This window comes from Gavialis gangeticus, unplaced genomic scaffold, assembly GCF_001723915.1.
Source record: "Gavialis gangeticus isolate Ggan-Ray unplaced genomic scaffold, GavGan_comp1, whole genome shotgun sequence".
Lineage (NCBI taxonomy): Eukaryota > Metazoa > Chordata > Crocodylia > Gavialidae > Gavialis > Gavialis gangeticus.
This window is the reverse complement of record NW_017728992.1, coordinates 90,958,276-90,970,587: the sequence shown is the minus strand read 5'-3', so window position 1 is coordinate 90,970,587 and position 12,312 is coordinate 90,958,276. Positions and strand designations below refer to the sequence as shown.

At 43.6% G+C, this 12,312-nt stretch overlaps 1 protein-coding gene across 1 annotated transcript in view; it reads left to right on the top strand.

Moving 5' to 3' along the window:
- Positions 1–12,312, top strand: part of NDUFV2 (NADH:ubiquinone oxidoreductase core subunit V2) — a 60,701-nt gene that overhangs the window by 36,231 nt on the left and 12,158 nt on the right. The window contains exons 5-6 of the mRNA XM_019525450.1: positions 3,353–3,521; positions 5,999–6,108. Coding sequence (XP_019380995.1) covers positions 3,353–3,521; positions 5,999–6,108 — 279 coding nt within the window. The remainder of the gene's footprint in view (positions 1–3,352; positions 3,522–5,998; positions 6,109–12,312) is intronic.

Below are 12,312 nucleotides of genomic sequence, written 5' to 3'. Positions count from 1 at the left end.
AGTGCAAAACTCAAAATGAGAGGATAGAGACAATCAAGTAAATACAAAAGTGATGTATTCATTCATTCTGTGAAAGAAATATGGTGAGATTTTAAAAAAAAATACAATAATATAGATTAAAGTGTGATTTTTTTTTTTTTTTTTATCATGCAATTAAAATGTGAACTTTTTTAATCAACTTGAACCACAGTAGTTTCTATAGTACCTACAACAGTTGTCAGCATTGGATGTAAGCGAACCTCTGTGTGGAACATATAGGTTAGACTGCATTCTCTAGATGTGCAGCTATGTTTAGCACCATTTCAGCAGCCATGGATACATTTTCCATTGATATTGAAGCCTTATGTTGGCTTACTCTAAGCTTGATTTTTATTTTTTAAATCTGTTTTATACATAATAAACTAGTAAGATGCAGCAAAAGTTATTCCTCAGGCCATATATATTTCAGCAATAAAGTGAATCAAATGTTAAATTTGTTAGAATTAAACTGTCTTGTTTTTGTTATAGTCCAAGAAGTCTCTTCTGATAGGTTTTTTTTTTTATGTGAACAACTGTTGAAATTCAGCTATAGACAATTTAAAGAGAGAGACTAAAATCACTATATAAGAAACAATATATTTGAATTTACTGTGATTGAGGAGGCTCAGAATAAAGCTGCATACAGATGTTAATTTCTACCAGTGGAAATTTCTGAGAAATTTGCCTGGTAGAAACACTTCCAGGAGAGGGAGCAGTATAGACATTCAGTCTGTAGCCATCCCCTCTCCCCTGCTCTCCATGCCTTCCCAAGATGAGGGTGACCCCCCAGACTGGGGAAGGTAATGGAAACAGTGGGGCTAGAACCCCCACCCCACCCCCTGTCCCAGACTGGACTCTGGTGAACAGGGTGCGGGACCAGTTTCCAGGGTGGTGGGAGCACTGTGGCAGAGCCCAGCTTAAGAGCAGTGGTGCCTGCTCCTGCCCCCACTTCCAGATCAGTAGGAGAGGGGAAGGGAGTTAGACAGAGCCCCTTTCCCAAACTGGGCACTTTTGTGGCTTGGTCTAGTGTGGGAGGGGAGAGGAGCAGTGGGGCAAAGTTCAGGGAAAGTGCCCCTGGGAGAAACTTAACCATGGTTGTTCCCAGGTAATTTTTCTCCCAGAGCAGCTGTTTTGGCTCTGGGGAAAAAAAGCCTGAATGTCTGTATACTTCTGGTTCCTACCCAGAGAACAGCAGTTCTGGAAGAAACTGAACATCTGTACATAGCCTTAGAAGAATCCCTGTTCATATTTGGGTTTGGCAGTGACGAGGCATAGTAATATTAACTTAGAGCTATGTGGAGAAGAGGATTTTGGTTTCATGGGAGATTTAAATACTGTATTTACTTGAATACAAGACAAGACTTTTTTCCCCAATCAGCGAGGGGGGGGAAGTGCCTCCTCCTATAAATGCATACAAAGAAACCTCACTAAATGCATTGTCTATCATTAAACTACTGCCAAAAGCAGCAAATGCTTAGAAACGGAAACCAGTTATGAAGCCGATTTAAATGCAGCCAACACTGAGCATGCCTATAAAACACATGCACTGCTCTCACCTCCTCCTACCACCAGGCATTTCTGCGATGCGCCGTGACTCTTCCCTGGAGGGGAGGTGGGGTGGGAGGCAGCTCAGGCAGCATGAGGGGATTGATGGCCAGGCCATGGTGGTGGACAAGCGGGAAGTAAAGGCAGTACAGTCCCCTCCCCTTGCCCCCTGCTCTGTTACTTCTCATGCTGCTGGTGATGAAGCTGGTGTGGGGGTCCTGGTGGCAGCAGTGGCAATGAGTCTTGCCACCCTGCTCTGCCCTCCTGCTGGGCCACGGAAGCAGCTCCTGTCCATGCTGGTCTGGCCATGCTGTAGCCCTGTGCCCCATTATGGGTGCACAAATTTGGGGGAACATGTGCCCCCCCATTCCCTCTAGATGCGTTGCCTGTGGCATCCCCACAGCTACCCCTCCCGGCTTCCACCCCACGTTGGGGGTATGGGGGTAGCAGGTTGGGAGTGAGGAGCACTAGCAGGATTAAGCGGGGTGGGGGCTGCAGGTCAGGAGTGAGGGGCACCAGCAGGGACAGGGGAAGGTGGGTTGGGGGGAACTATGGCTTGGGAGTGAAGGGCACTTGTATATCAGGGCTGCTAACTGCCACAGAGCAAAGGTAGGGAGGGCGGACAACTGCAAGCTAAACTTGCATCCTGGTTAGTGAAGGAGAAAGGAGGAGCTCTGATTTTCTATGATAAAAAAACCAAATGCCAACTTATATAGATATTTAGAAATTATTTTATTATGATTGAGGCACTGGTAGGCTTCCAGATTGGTTTAAAATTGTAAATATATCAATAAAAATGTGCTCAACTGATACCTGTATATATAGTGGCACTTCATTTCAACTGTGGAAACGTGCATTTTGAAGGGGGTTTAATCTGATTTTTTTTTTTTTCTTAATTGGAGAATTTGCAAATTTTAAACCGAGAACACCAGGTTCCCTGAATCAGGCATAGTTTGTATTATATATAAATAGGTACAAAACTGCTAAAACTTGCAGCAGTTTCAAGAAAAGGTAAAATGCATCAATTGTGGCTGAACAAAGTCTATGGGTACCTGTAGTAATTTGCTTATATGCAAATTTTGTCCCTCACTTCCATGTGCTCAGGTAGAGCAGGGTCCATCAGGGGCAAGAAGTTGGGTGGGGAGCAGAGGACAAAGAGGCTACCTGACCCCCCCAGATTTTTTTTTCCTGCTGTATCAGTGGGAGGGGGGACAAATTCAAGGTAGACCTCCAGTAATTAGATCCTTTACCTAGAAAAATATATTTAAATATATACATTTTCCATACATAAAATCTTGTTATTAAAGTTTGTGTTATATTCAGGGTCATCTTATTTTTGAGTGAATATGGTATTTTGGAGCAAACACTAGCTCTTTTGAAATTCTGTGAAAGGAAAAGCAGTCCATCTGAGTTACATGAGTCAAAAAGTAATATTGATGCTGATTTATTTTCCCTTTTCATTTTTTATATGTAGGTTCCCATAACCCATTTCTACATTTAGGTGACTGTTTGGAGTGTCTGTTTTAAATGAATAACTTGGATTTTGGTGTCCCTGATCTTGGCAGTGGGCCCTATCCTCAAATTATCATCTCCTTTATGAGCCCTGTTAGCCATACAGCATGGCTTCAGGTTGGATCCTGCCCGTGGTCTACAAGTTCGGCATTCCTGCTATAAGATACTTGACCAGAATTAACATTATCAGTGCTTTTGAAAACACAGCAATTTTCTGAAATTTCTCTAATAATACCTTAAGAGAATAAAAATGTATGTATTATTCTCTTTTTCTTAGGTTGCTGAAGTCTTGCAAATGCCTCCCATGAGAGTGTATGAAGTTGCAACTTTCTATACAATGTATAATCGTAAGCCTGTTGGAAAATACCACATTCAGATCTGCACGACTACACCTTGTATGTTGAGAGACTCTGACGGCATATTAGAGGCCATTAAGAAGAAACTTGGTATGATACAAATGACATTTTATATTTTCTAAAATTGTGTTTTTACAAACAGTGCTACAAATTTTCAGTGCCTGCAAATTTGATATTTCACTGTTCAAATAATATCTTTCAAAATGAGGAATTTATGTGGTGGTGGTGATGCAAAAAGTAAATACAGTTGCTTTTTAAGTTTATTTATAAACTTGTTTATCCTTATTATTTATTGCAAGATAATCTTATTTATTCATATATATTTGTAAGAATAAATTTGGAATTTATGACTTTTAGATTTGGAACAATAATGAGTAAATGGATTTAACAGCACTATAAGGTAATGGTGCTGAGAGGACAAAGAAAATATTTCTCTGGAGTGATCCCTCTTGATTTTATAGACAGCTTGAGAGAGAAGGAGTTTTGGTTTTAGAATTAAAAGGTGAACCATGGGAACTTTGGAAAATTTAGGGTGTCCCATCCCACTAATATTGAAGCATGCTCCTCTGTCAGGTGGTGTCAAAAATCTATAGCAAAAAAATGGACGCCCTTATCACATTTTTAAAAAATATATCTCTGCATTTGTTATCTCCAACATAGCTGTTTAAGAAATAAGTACTATTTGAATAAACTTGAAATCAAAGATCGCCCTTCTCAAAATTATGAGTAAAATGGGCTAAGTTCCATTATAATAAGGATTTCAATGTGATGACCTGTATTTTTGGTCCCTCCCTCCCCTCCCCCCAGTAATTACTTTCATCATTCTTTAGACTGATAGGCCTAATATTGCAACACATGGATTTTTATAGTTTCATAGTTGATAGGGTCGGAAGGGACCTGAGCAGATTATCAAGTCTGACCCCTTGCCATGGGCAGGAAAGAATGCTGGGGTCAAACGACCCCGGCAAGGTGTTCATCTAGCCTCCTCTTAAAGACCCCCAGGGTAGGAGCCAGCACCACTTCTCTTGGAAGTTGGTTCCAGATCCTAGCCACCCTGACAGCGAAGTAGCGCCTCCTGATGTCTAGCCTAAATCTACCCTCTGCCAGCTTGTGACCATTATTTCTAGTCGCTCCTGGCAGTGTTCGGGGGAACAGGGACTCCCCCAATGCCTGCTGGTCCCCCCTGACTGGTTTGTAAATGGCCGCTAGATCGCCCCTCAGCCTTCTCTTGTGGAGGCTGAACAGGTTCAGGTCCCATAGCCTCTCCTCGTAGGGCCTGCCCTGCTGCCCCCTGATCATGCGAGTGGCCCTCCTCTGGACCCTCTCCATGTTGTCCACGTCCCTTCTGAAGTGCGGCACCCAGAACTGAACGCAGTGCTCCAATTGTGGCCTGACCAGTGTCGCATAGATGGGGAGGATCACCTCCTTGGACCTGCTTGAGATGCATCTGTGGATGTGTGACAAGGTATGGTTGGCCTTCCTGACCGCGTCCCCACACTGTCGGCCCACGTTCATTTTGGCATCAATAATGACTCCAAGCTCCTTTTCTGCCTGTGCACTGATAAGAGGGGAGTTCCCTAGCCTGTAGGCATGCTGCTGGTTCTTCCTCCCCAGGTGCAGTACTTTGCACTTGTCAGTGTTGAAACCCATCCTGTTCTCATACATCCACCCCTGTAACCTGTCTAGGTCTGATTGCAGCCTGTTCTCCCTTCTAGCATATTATGGAGAAGAGGATTATAAATAGTACATTTTAAAAAGTTGAGATTTGGTATTTTATTTTTCAGCCATAATTTACAGAAAAATGGTGTTGCTGGGTGCTTTGAATTCTCAGTCAGTATGGTTTGAAATGCTTTGTTTCACGGTTGCGTCTTCCTTGCAGAAATTGGCTTGTCTTGAAAACTAAAATCATGGCTGCTGCCATTTTTTTTCACCAGCACTATGCTTCTGTTTGCATAGTTTGGTTGGAATAATTACTTAGGCCCAGCTATGTAAGCCAGTAGCAAACATCTAATTATTTTGGTTCTAGTCCTGTATATGAGCGAACTTGAGAACAGTTGAGTTAAATCTTTGTAAATCTGCAAGACTGATACCTTAATACCCAAATTTACAACTTGTTGACTGCCACCTTCTATGGTTTGCATGCTCTGCTCTCACTTACTTCTCTTGAAGTGGAGGCAATTGGTATCTTGCCCAGTTGGAGCTGGAGCAGGTCCTTTTACTTGGTGATGGTAAATGCATGTCTTCTCTCCCCTTTTAAATTAATTTTCTCCTTGGTTTCTCTCCAAAAATATAGCTGAGCAGAATTAGCTCTCTAACCTATTGATAAATATGTAATTGCTTTATAAAATAATTTTAAGAAATATGAAGCGAGTGAGTAGTTTTTCAAAACGTTTTGCTTAATTGAACTGGAGTTGTTTGAGAAGTGTTGATAGGAAAATCAGATAAGAACTAGAAGGGTTTTTACATATGAGGTGAAAATTAAAATTAATCATGAAACATTTAAAAATCTTTTCCTGTTAAATTCCTTAAATAGCCACTGCTGAACCTAATGTTCTTTGTTACTTTAGGCATACAAGTTGGTGAAACAACACCTGATAAACTTTTCACATTAGTGGAAGTGGAATGTTTGGGTGCTTGTGTGAATGCACCAATGGTACAAATAAATGATAATTATTATGTAAGTATTTCATTCTGTTTAAAAATGCACGATAGTTTAACTTGAATGCTGTTCATGCTATATATATAATTTGTATTATCTTAGATTACAAAATTTCAGCAGCTCAGGTAATTATCAAGTACTAATTGACTTACAAATTTTATAGGTTGTCTTTCTGCTGTGTGAAAGATCGTCTTCAAAACTATTTTAGAACTGCACTACCCTGTGCTTAATGTTGAATGTACCAAGAAGATGTTTTTAACTTTCTGGAAGCTAAAGCAGTGAATCTCAAGCTTGAGATCCTTTCAAAGGGGCTGCAGGATGCCATGCAGTGTTAGGATTATTAAGTGCACTAATAGGATTCTCAAGATAAACCAAGAGATGTGAAATATGATTTTTTTAGTGTTAAAAACATTGACCTGTTAAGGGCCCTTATGAGTTGTTTTTAGTGGAAGAATGTCTCTTATCTTTCTGTAGACAAAAAAAAACCCTGTGAAAATTAAGAACTGTTATTTTGGAGGGGGTGCTTTGAGCCCAAAAAAGTTGAGAACCACTGAGCTAAAGTATCTTGTAGTTTCTTTATCTACAACAGACTACACATCATTTTGTACATTGTGATAAAGCATTCTAAGGGGACCAGTAGGAGCTTTTTTAATGTTCACATTTTTATAATAGGATCACAAACAAAGGTACTTGTATATAGTTTTTTAGTGTGGTATGAATGTGTGCACTCTCAGAGATTTGGAGAAGTTGAGAGATTTAATTCTGTAGATCAGGCATGTCCTAGATAAAGTCTACTGTACAAAACCAAATTTGGGTGAAGTTAGGAATATTTTAAATAAGAATGTCAAATTACTGAATTGGGTTTGGGCTTAACATGGAATCAAATGCCTACTGCACTCAGATGGCTTTATTTCAGAAAAAAGTAAGTCTCTTGGCTTCAATGGAGAATTGTCAATGAAAATTAGGAAGTTTTCCCATCAGAGCTGACATTTAGGCAAACCACTTTTAAAAATATCCATTTTGATAGGAGACTGCTCCATCTGTGGAGGGGAAGGTGGGAGTAGGGGAGGTAAGGGGCATGGTGGGGGGCAGATCAAGGCCCACGGTGAATGAGATCCCCACTGGAAGCGGGATGGAGCTGTGGACAGCTTGTCTGGGGGTTGGGATGGGGACGTGGAGGCTGGGGGGGGGGCAGCTCCCTACTGCTGCGTGCAACCCCAGGGGTGCCCCCTGGCTTTGAGTGGGGTGAGGGCAGGCTGTGGGCTGAGAGCAGCACCAGCCTCTTCCTGGTGGTGAGACTGGGCTGGGGCTGCACTGAGTCGGGGGGGGAGGGGGGCAGTTGGTGACAGTACTGGCAGTGGGAGCGGTGGCGATGGGGTGGACTAGAGCCACCCCAAAATTACTTGTAGCCGCTCCTTCAAGTGCCACCACCACCTGCCCCAATGGAAGATAATACTGTTGTGTCCCCATTGTCTTTAATGTTTGAATAAATTTATTCTTAATAGGCTTTGCAAAAAATAGTAATTACTTAAAAAAAACTAAATATTACAAAACTAGGAAGTTAAAAACTGAAATTGCAAACTAATTGCATGAATGAGGTAAGGGTAATACTCCTGAAACAAATGTTTGAGAACAAACCATGTCAGTGCAGGACACTCAGGCAGCCACAACTCTGTTGTACTGTGGAAAGCTTCCAGTCTTAAATATTAAGTTTTCTGAATCAAGGTTGACCAGGGCCATTTTGAGGTTGCAGCCAGATGGCAGTAATTTTACAGGTTCATGGATTTCTACACTTCCTAGTTTAATTTGGGAATAAACAGACATCAGGCATTGCTTTTAGATATCAAATGTATAATTATGAAGCCATTTTTGGATGTAAAGCTATTCACTAATCTAACTCATGTTCTTGGCACAAGTGCTGTAATTTCATGCTATGTAATGGTGCATAGAATTTTTAGTATTACCTCTACTACTTTATTTAAGCAGGAAATTATAAAGTACTTATTTTGTGGCTGTTTAAAGATTATAGAAAAATAAGAACCATTGCATCTGGTTTCCATTTAAGGACTTCAGTGTTAGTCAGTGGTGATTGATAAAATGATGTGGCTGGATAGGATAGGCTCAGTAGCAGAAGTGAAGTTGTTTGGATTACTGTAATGGAAATGTTTTTCAGATATTTCATGATGTGTATGTTTAAACATTCTTGTAAGATGCATGTAACTTTAAATCTGGGAAAGAGGGGGATCTAATTCCACTGGTACATTCCTCCTCAGTAAATGTGCAGAGCATGACTTGCTCATCACAGATACTATCTTTAGACAGTGCGACAAATATAAGACCATTTGGAAACACTCATGCTCCAATCACTGGCACCTTCTTGATTATATTGTCAGAGCCCGTGATTGTACTGATGTCCGTATCACCCGAGCCCTGAGAGGTACAGATGACTGTTGGATGGACCACCGTTTAGCCAGATCAATCATGGATATGCAGTTTCCTTCATAACACCATAAACAATGGAAAGGAATGAAGAAGTGATTTAACATCAAGGCACTCCCAAAACCAAGCTAGACAGGAGGCTTCTCAGCAGTGCCTTACTAAGAGACTCTCTGACCTACCTGATGACAATATCAAGGACATCCAGGCACATCGGAACTTAAGAATGCTATTCACAAGGCATGCACTGAATCTAGGGGTGCACCGATAAAGATTTTCTGCCCCCCGCTCCCCCCGAGGCTTGTTTGTGGGGTAAAGGCAGGCTGCCCACTGCAGGCGGGGCAGGGGCAGTGCCAACCAGCAAAAATGAGTCTTACCACCAGCCCAAATCTGTAGTTCAGAAGAGGCTATGGGGCATCAAGAACCAGTGGTGCCGCAAGCAAAGGCTATGGAGATCCAGAATTTCGCTGATCAACATGACATGAGAAGCTTCTTTCAAGCAATAAAAGGCATCCATGGGCCACATTCCAATGGCTCCACCCTTCTCATGGACAGTGTATCTATCAAACAACACTGGAAGGAGCACTTCAAGATTCTACTCAACCATGAATTTGAGGTTTCAGCTGCCATTTGAGTCCAGCCCTTGACACCTAGTAAGAGAATATCTTGCTGGTCCCCCATCCTTCAAGCAAGTCTGGCATGCCATCATTCAGACCAAGAACAATAAGGTGCCAGGCCCAGATGGCATTCCTGCACTTGTCTTCAAAGCTGGTGGAACATCACTAGCGTAAAAGCTTCACCAAATTCTCATCAAAATATGGGTTAACCAGGAATCTCCACTTGACTGAAAGAATGCCAACATTGTGACCATCTTCAAGAAATGAGAAGTCAGTGTGGGAACTACCAAGGCGTTGCTCTCCTCTCTGTTGCTGGGAAGTTTCTTACTTGCATCCTTCCGAATCACCTCCTCCCCTTTGCCGAAGATGTCCTCCCAGAATCCTAGACTGGCTTTAGACCAACTTGGGGTACCAACATGATTTTTGTTGCCTGACCGACTCAGGAGAAGCGCAGAGAACAACACCAGGAGTTGTTTATGGCATTCATAGACCTAACCAAGGCCTTTGACTCCATAGGTGTTAGCTAGGTTTGGTTGTCCACTGAAGTTCATCAGTGTCCTCAGGTTACTCCATGATGGTGTCAAGCAGGGCTGTGTCATCACCCCAGCCCTTTTTTCTATCTGTCTTGCTGTGATTTATTTCTTATCCATGACCACCTTCCTCCTGGAATTGGGGTTGAGCATTGAATGGATGGTCAGCTTTTCAACCTGTGGCACCTTCATAGCAAAATGGAAATTACCAAGGTTGGCATCATTGACCTTCAGTATCCTGATTACTAGGGGTGCACTGATAAAGATTTTCTTTGCTGATACCAATAGCAGATTATTCATCAGGCATATCAGCTGACATTGGTTGTATAACCGATTTACAGGAATGCAGCTAGGCATCATGGAGAGCAGTGCCCTGCAGGTAAGTCTTTGGAAGGGAACAGGCATGGGGGAGGGAAGTGGGTGGGGAGGGGTAGATCAAGGTCCCCATGGTGAGAGAGGGAGTTGGGCAGGGGCTGGGGGCACTGTCCAGCCAGGGTGGTGAATGGAACCCGAGGCTGGGGTGGGGAGTGGGACAGAGTCCAGGGGATCAGCGTCTCTGTGCTTAAAAATGGCAGGGCGCTTGAACAAAAGTTTGTCAAATGAGGTTTGGTTTAAGTGCCACTGCCACAATTTTTAAGGGAAGGGATGCTTCTAACTGGAGCAGGGTGAGGGTAGATGTGGGCTGCCTGCTGTGGGCTTGGGGCTTTCCCCTTTGCTGCCTCTGCCTCAGGTTCTGCATTGGCTGTGTGACCCCTGCCTGACCAGCAGTGGGGAGCACAACTTGCTGCCTCCACTGCTGCTGGGTGGGCAGGGGTTGTGCTGCCAGCATGGGACCCCCCAGGGCAAAGGCAGCAGAGTGGAGAACCCCAAGTCCACAGCAAGCAGTCCTGTGCACAGATTTGGAGAGGCATATGCCCCCCCATGTCTGCCCCCAGCAGAGGTGTGCATGCAGTGGTGGGGAGCTGACCCCCTCTCCCCAACTTTCCCCCCTATGGCCCCTGGACAAGCTGCCTATGACTCCATTCTGCTTCCTGCCCCAGGTCCCATTCACCGCCCTGGCCGGGCAGCTGCTCAAGCTCCATGTTCCATTCCCTCCCTCACCATGGGGGCCTCAATCTGCACCCCCCCATACTCCTTCCCCTCCACAGACTTATCTGCAGGGTGCTGCTCTCCACACTATCAAGCTGCATTTCTGGCCACATGCACGCATGCAGCTGGGCATCCGGAGCCCCGGCCAGATAGCATATTATATGTCTTGGTGACATTATTGGCTACATCGGCCAAAAAAAGCTGACAGCCAATAATGTTAATTTTCCTTTTATCAGTGCCAATCCAATATGGTATTGATATATCGGTGCACCTCTCCTGACTACTGTTATCCTTGAGCACACTGAGACCAATCTGCTGTCCACCCATTACCTTTTTTCAGGTGCCTGTCATAAGCAGGGACTCTCCCTTTAATATTGGGAAGGCCCAGGTGCACCATCAGCCTGTCCCGGCACAGGCTGCCCCCCTTCCCCACAAATTACCATTAGTGGAGAACCCCTGGAAAACGTCAAGCTTTTCCCATACCTTGTCAGCCATCTCTCCCAGTCAAGTCAGTCTTGATGTAGAAATTGAACATAGGATTTGCATATCCTTTGGAAATCTGTTTTGCCATGTCTTTGCTGTTTTGATGTGCAGGTGGAAATTAAAATCCTGGTGTACAGTGCAGTGGTTATTCCCATGCTCCTCTATGGGTGTGAGACATGGGTGACATATCAAAGCTATCTTATGCACCTGGAATGGTTCCATCAGTGTTCCCTCAGAAAGCTCCTTTGCACTAGATGGGAGGACCACTGCACCAATTTCAGTATCCTCTTTGCAGCTAACATAACCAGTAATGAGGCAGAGATCAGGAAACATTAACTCCGCTGGGTTGGCCACTGTGTGTGGATGGCTGACATTCATCTCCTGAAGGAAGTCCTCTTCTTTCAACTCAGTCATGGTAAGAGGACCTATGGAGGACAGAGGAGATGCTACAAGTACACCCTGAAAGCATAACTTAAAGGTGGCATTAAGCCTACAAATGGAAGTGCTGGCTGGTAACAGGTCTCAATGGTGCTGTATTGTACATCAAGTTACAGCCCATTTTGAAGAGAACTGTCTCGCTCAGGAAGCTGAGAAATGGCAGAGGAGGAAGGAAAGCGCACAACGTCCTGGCCAATGCCCCACCCCAAGGCACCACCTGTCATATCTGTGGAAAAACTTGCAGGGCCTAGATTGGACTTCTCAGCCCTCTTAAAACTCACAAATAATTCCCTCCCACTCCTCCAAGCAGATATCATCCTTGTATTGAGGGATAGTTGAAGATCTATGTTTAAACATTCTAAGATGCATGTAACCTTAAATCTGGATGTCCTGGCTTCTTTTTTTAAACAAACTGTTTTGTTGTTCTAACCCTTTTCTGGTACAACCTGAGAGTACACAGCTTTTTCCCAACTCTTTGTTACAGCTAGGCTTAAACCCTGAACCATAGTTCACTATATTTACTCAAATCCAAAACCAGGGTCCCCCCCCAACCCCCAGTCCAAAAGGGCGATTGTGGGGGAGCCTCATCTTAGATTTGACTGCCAGCCCAGGGCAGGTGTTGGCTGAGC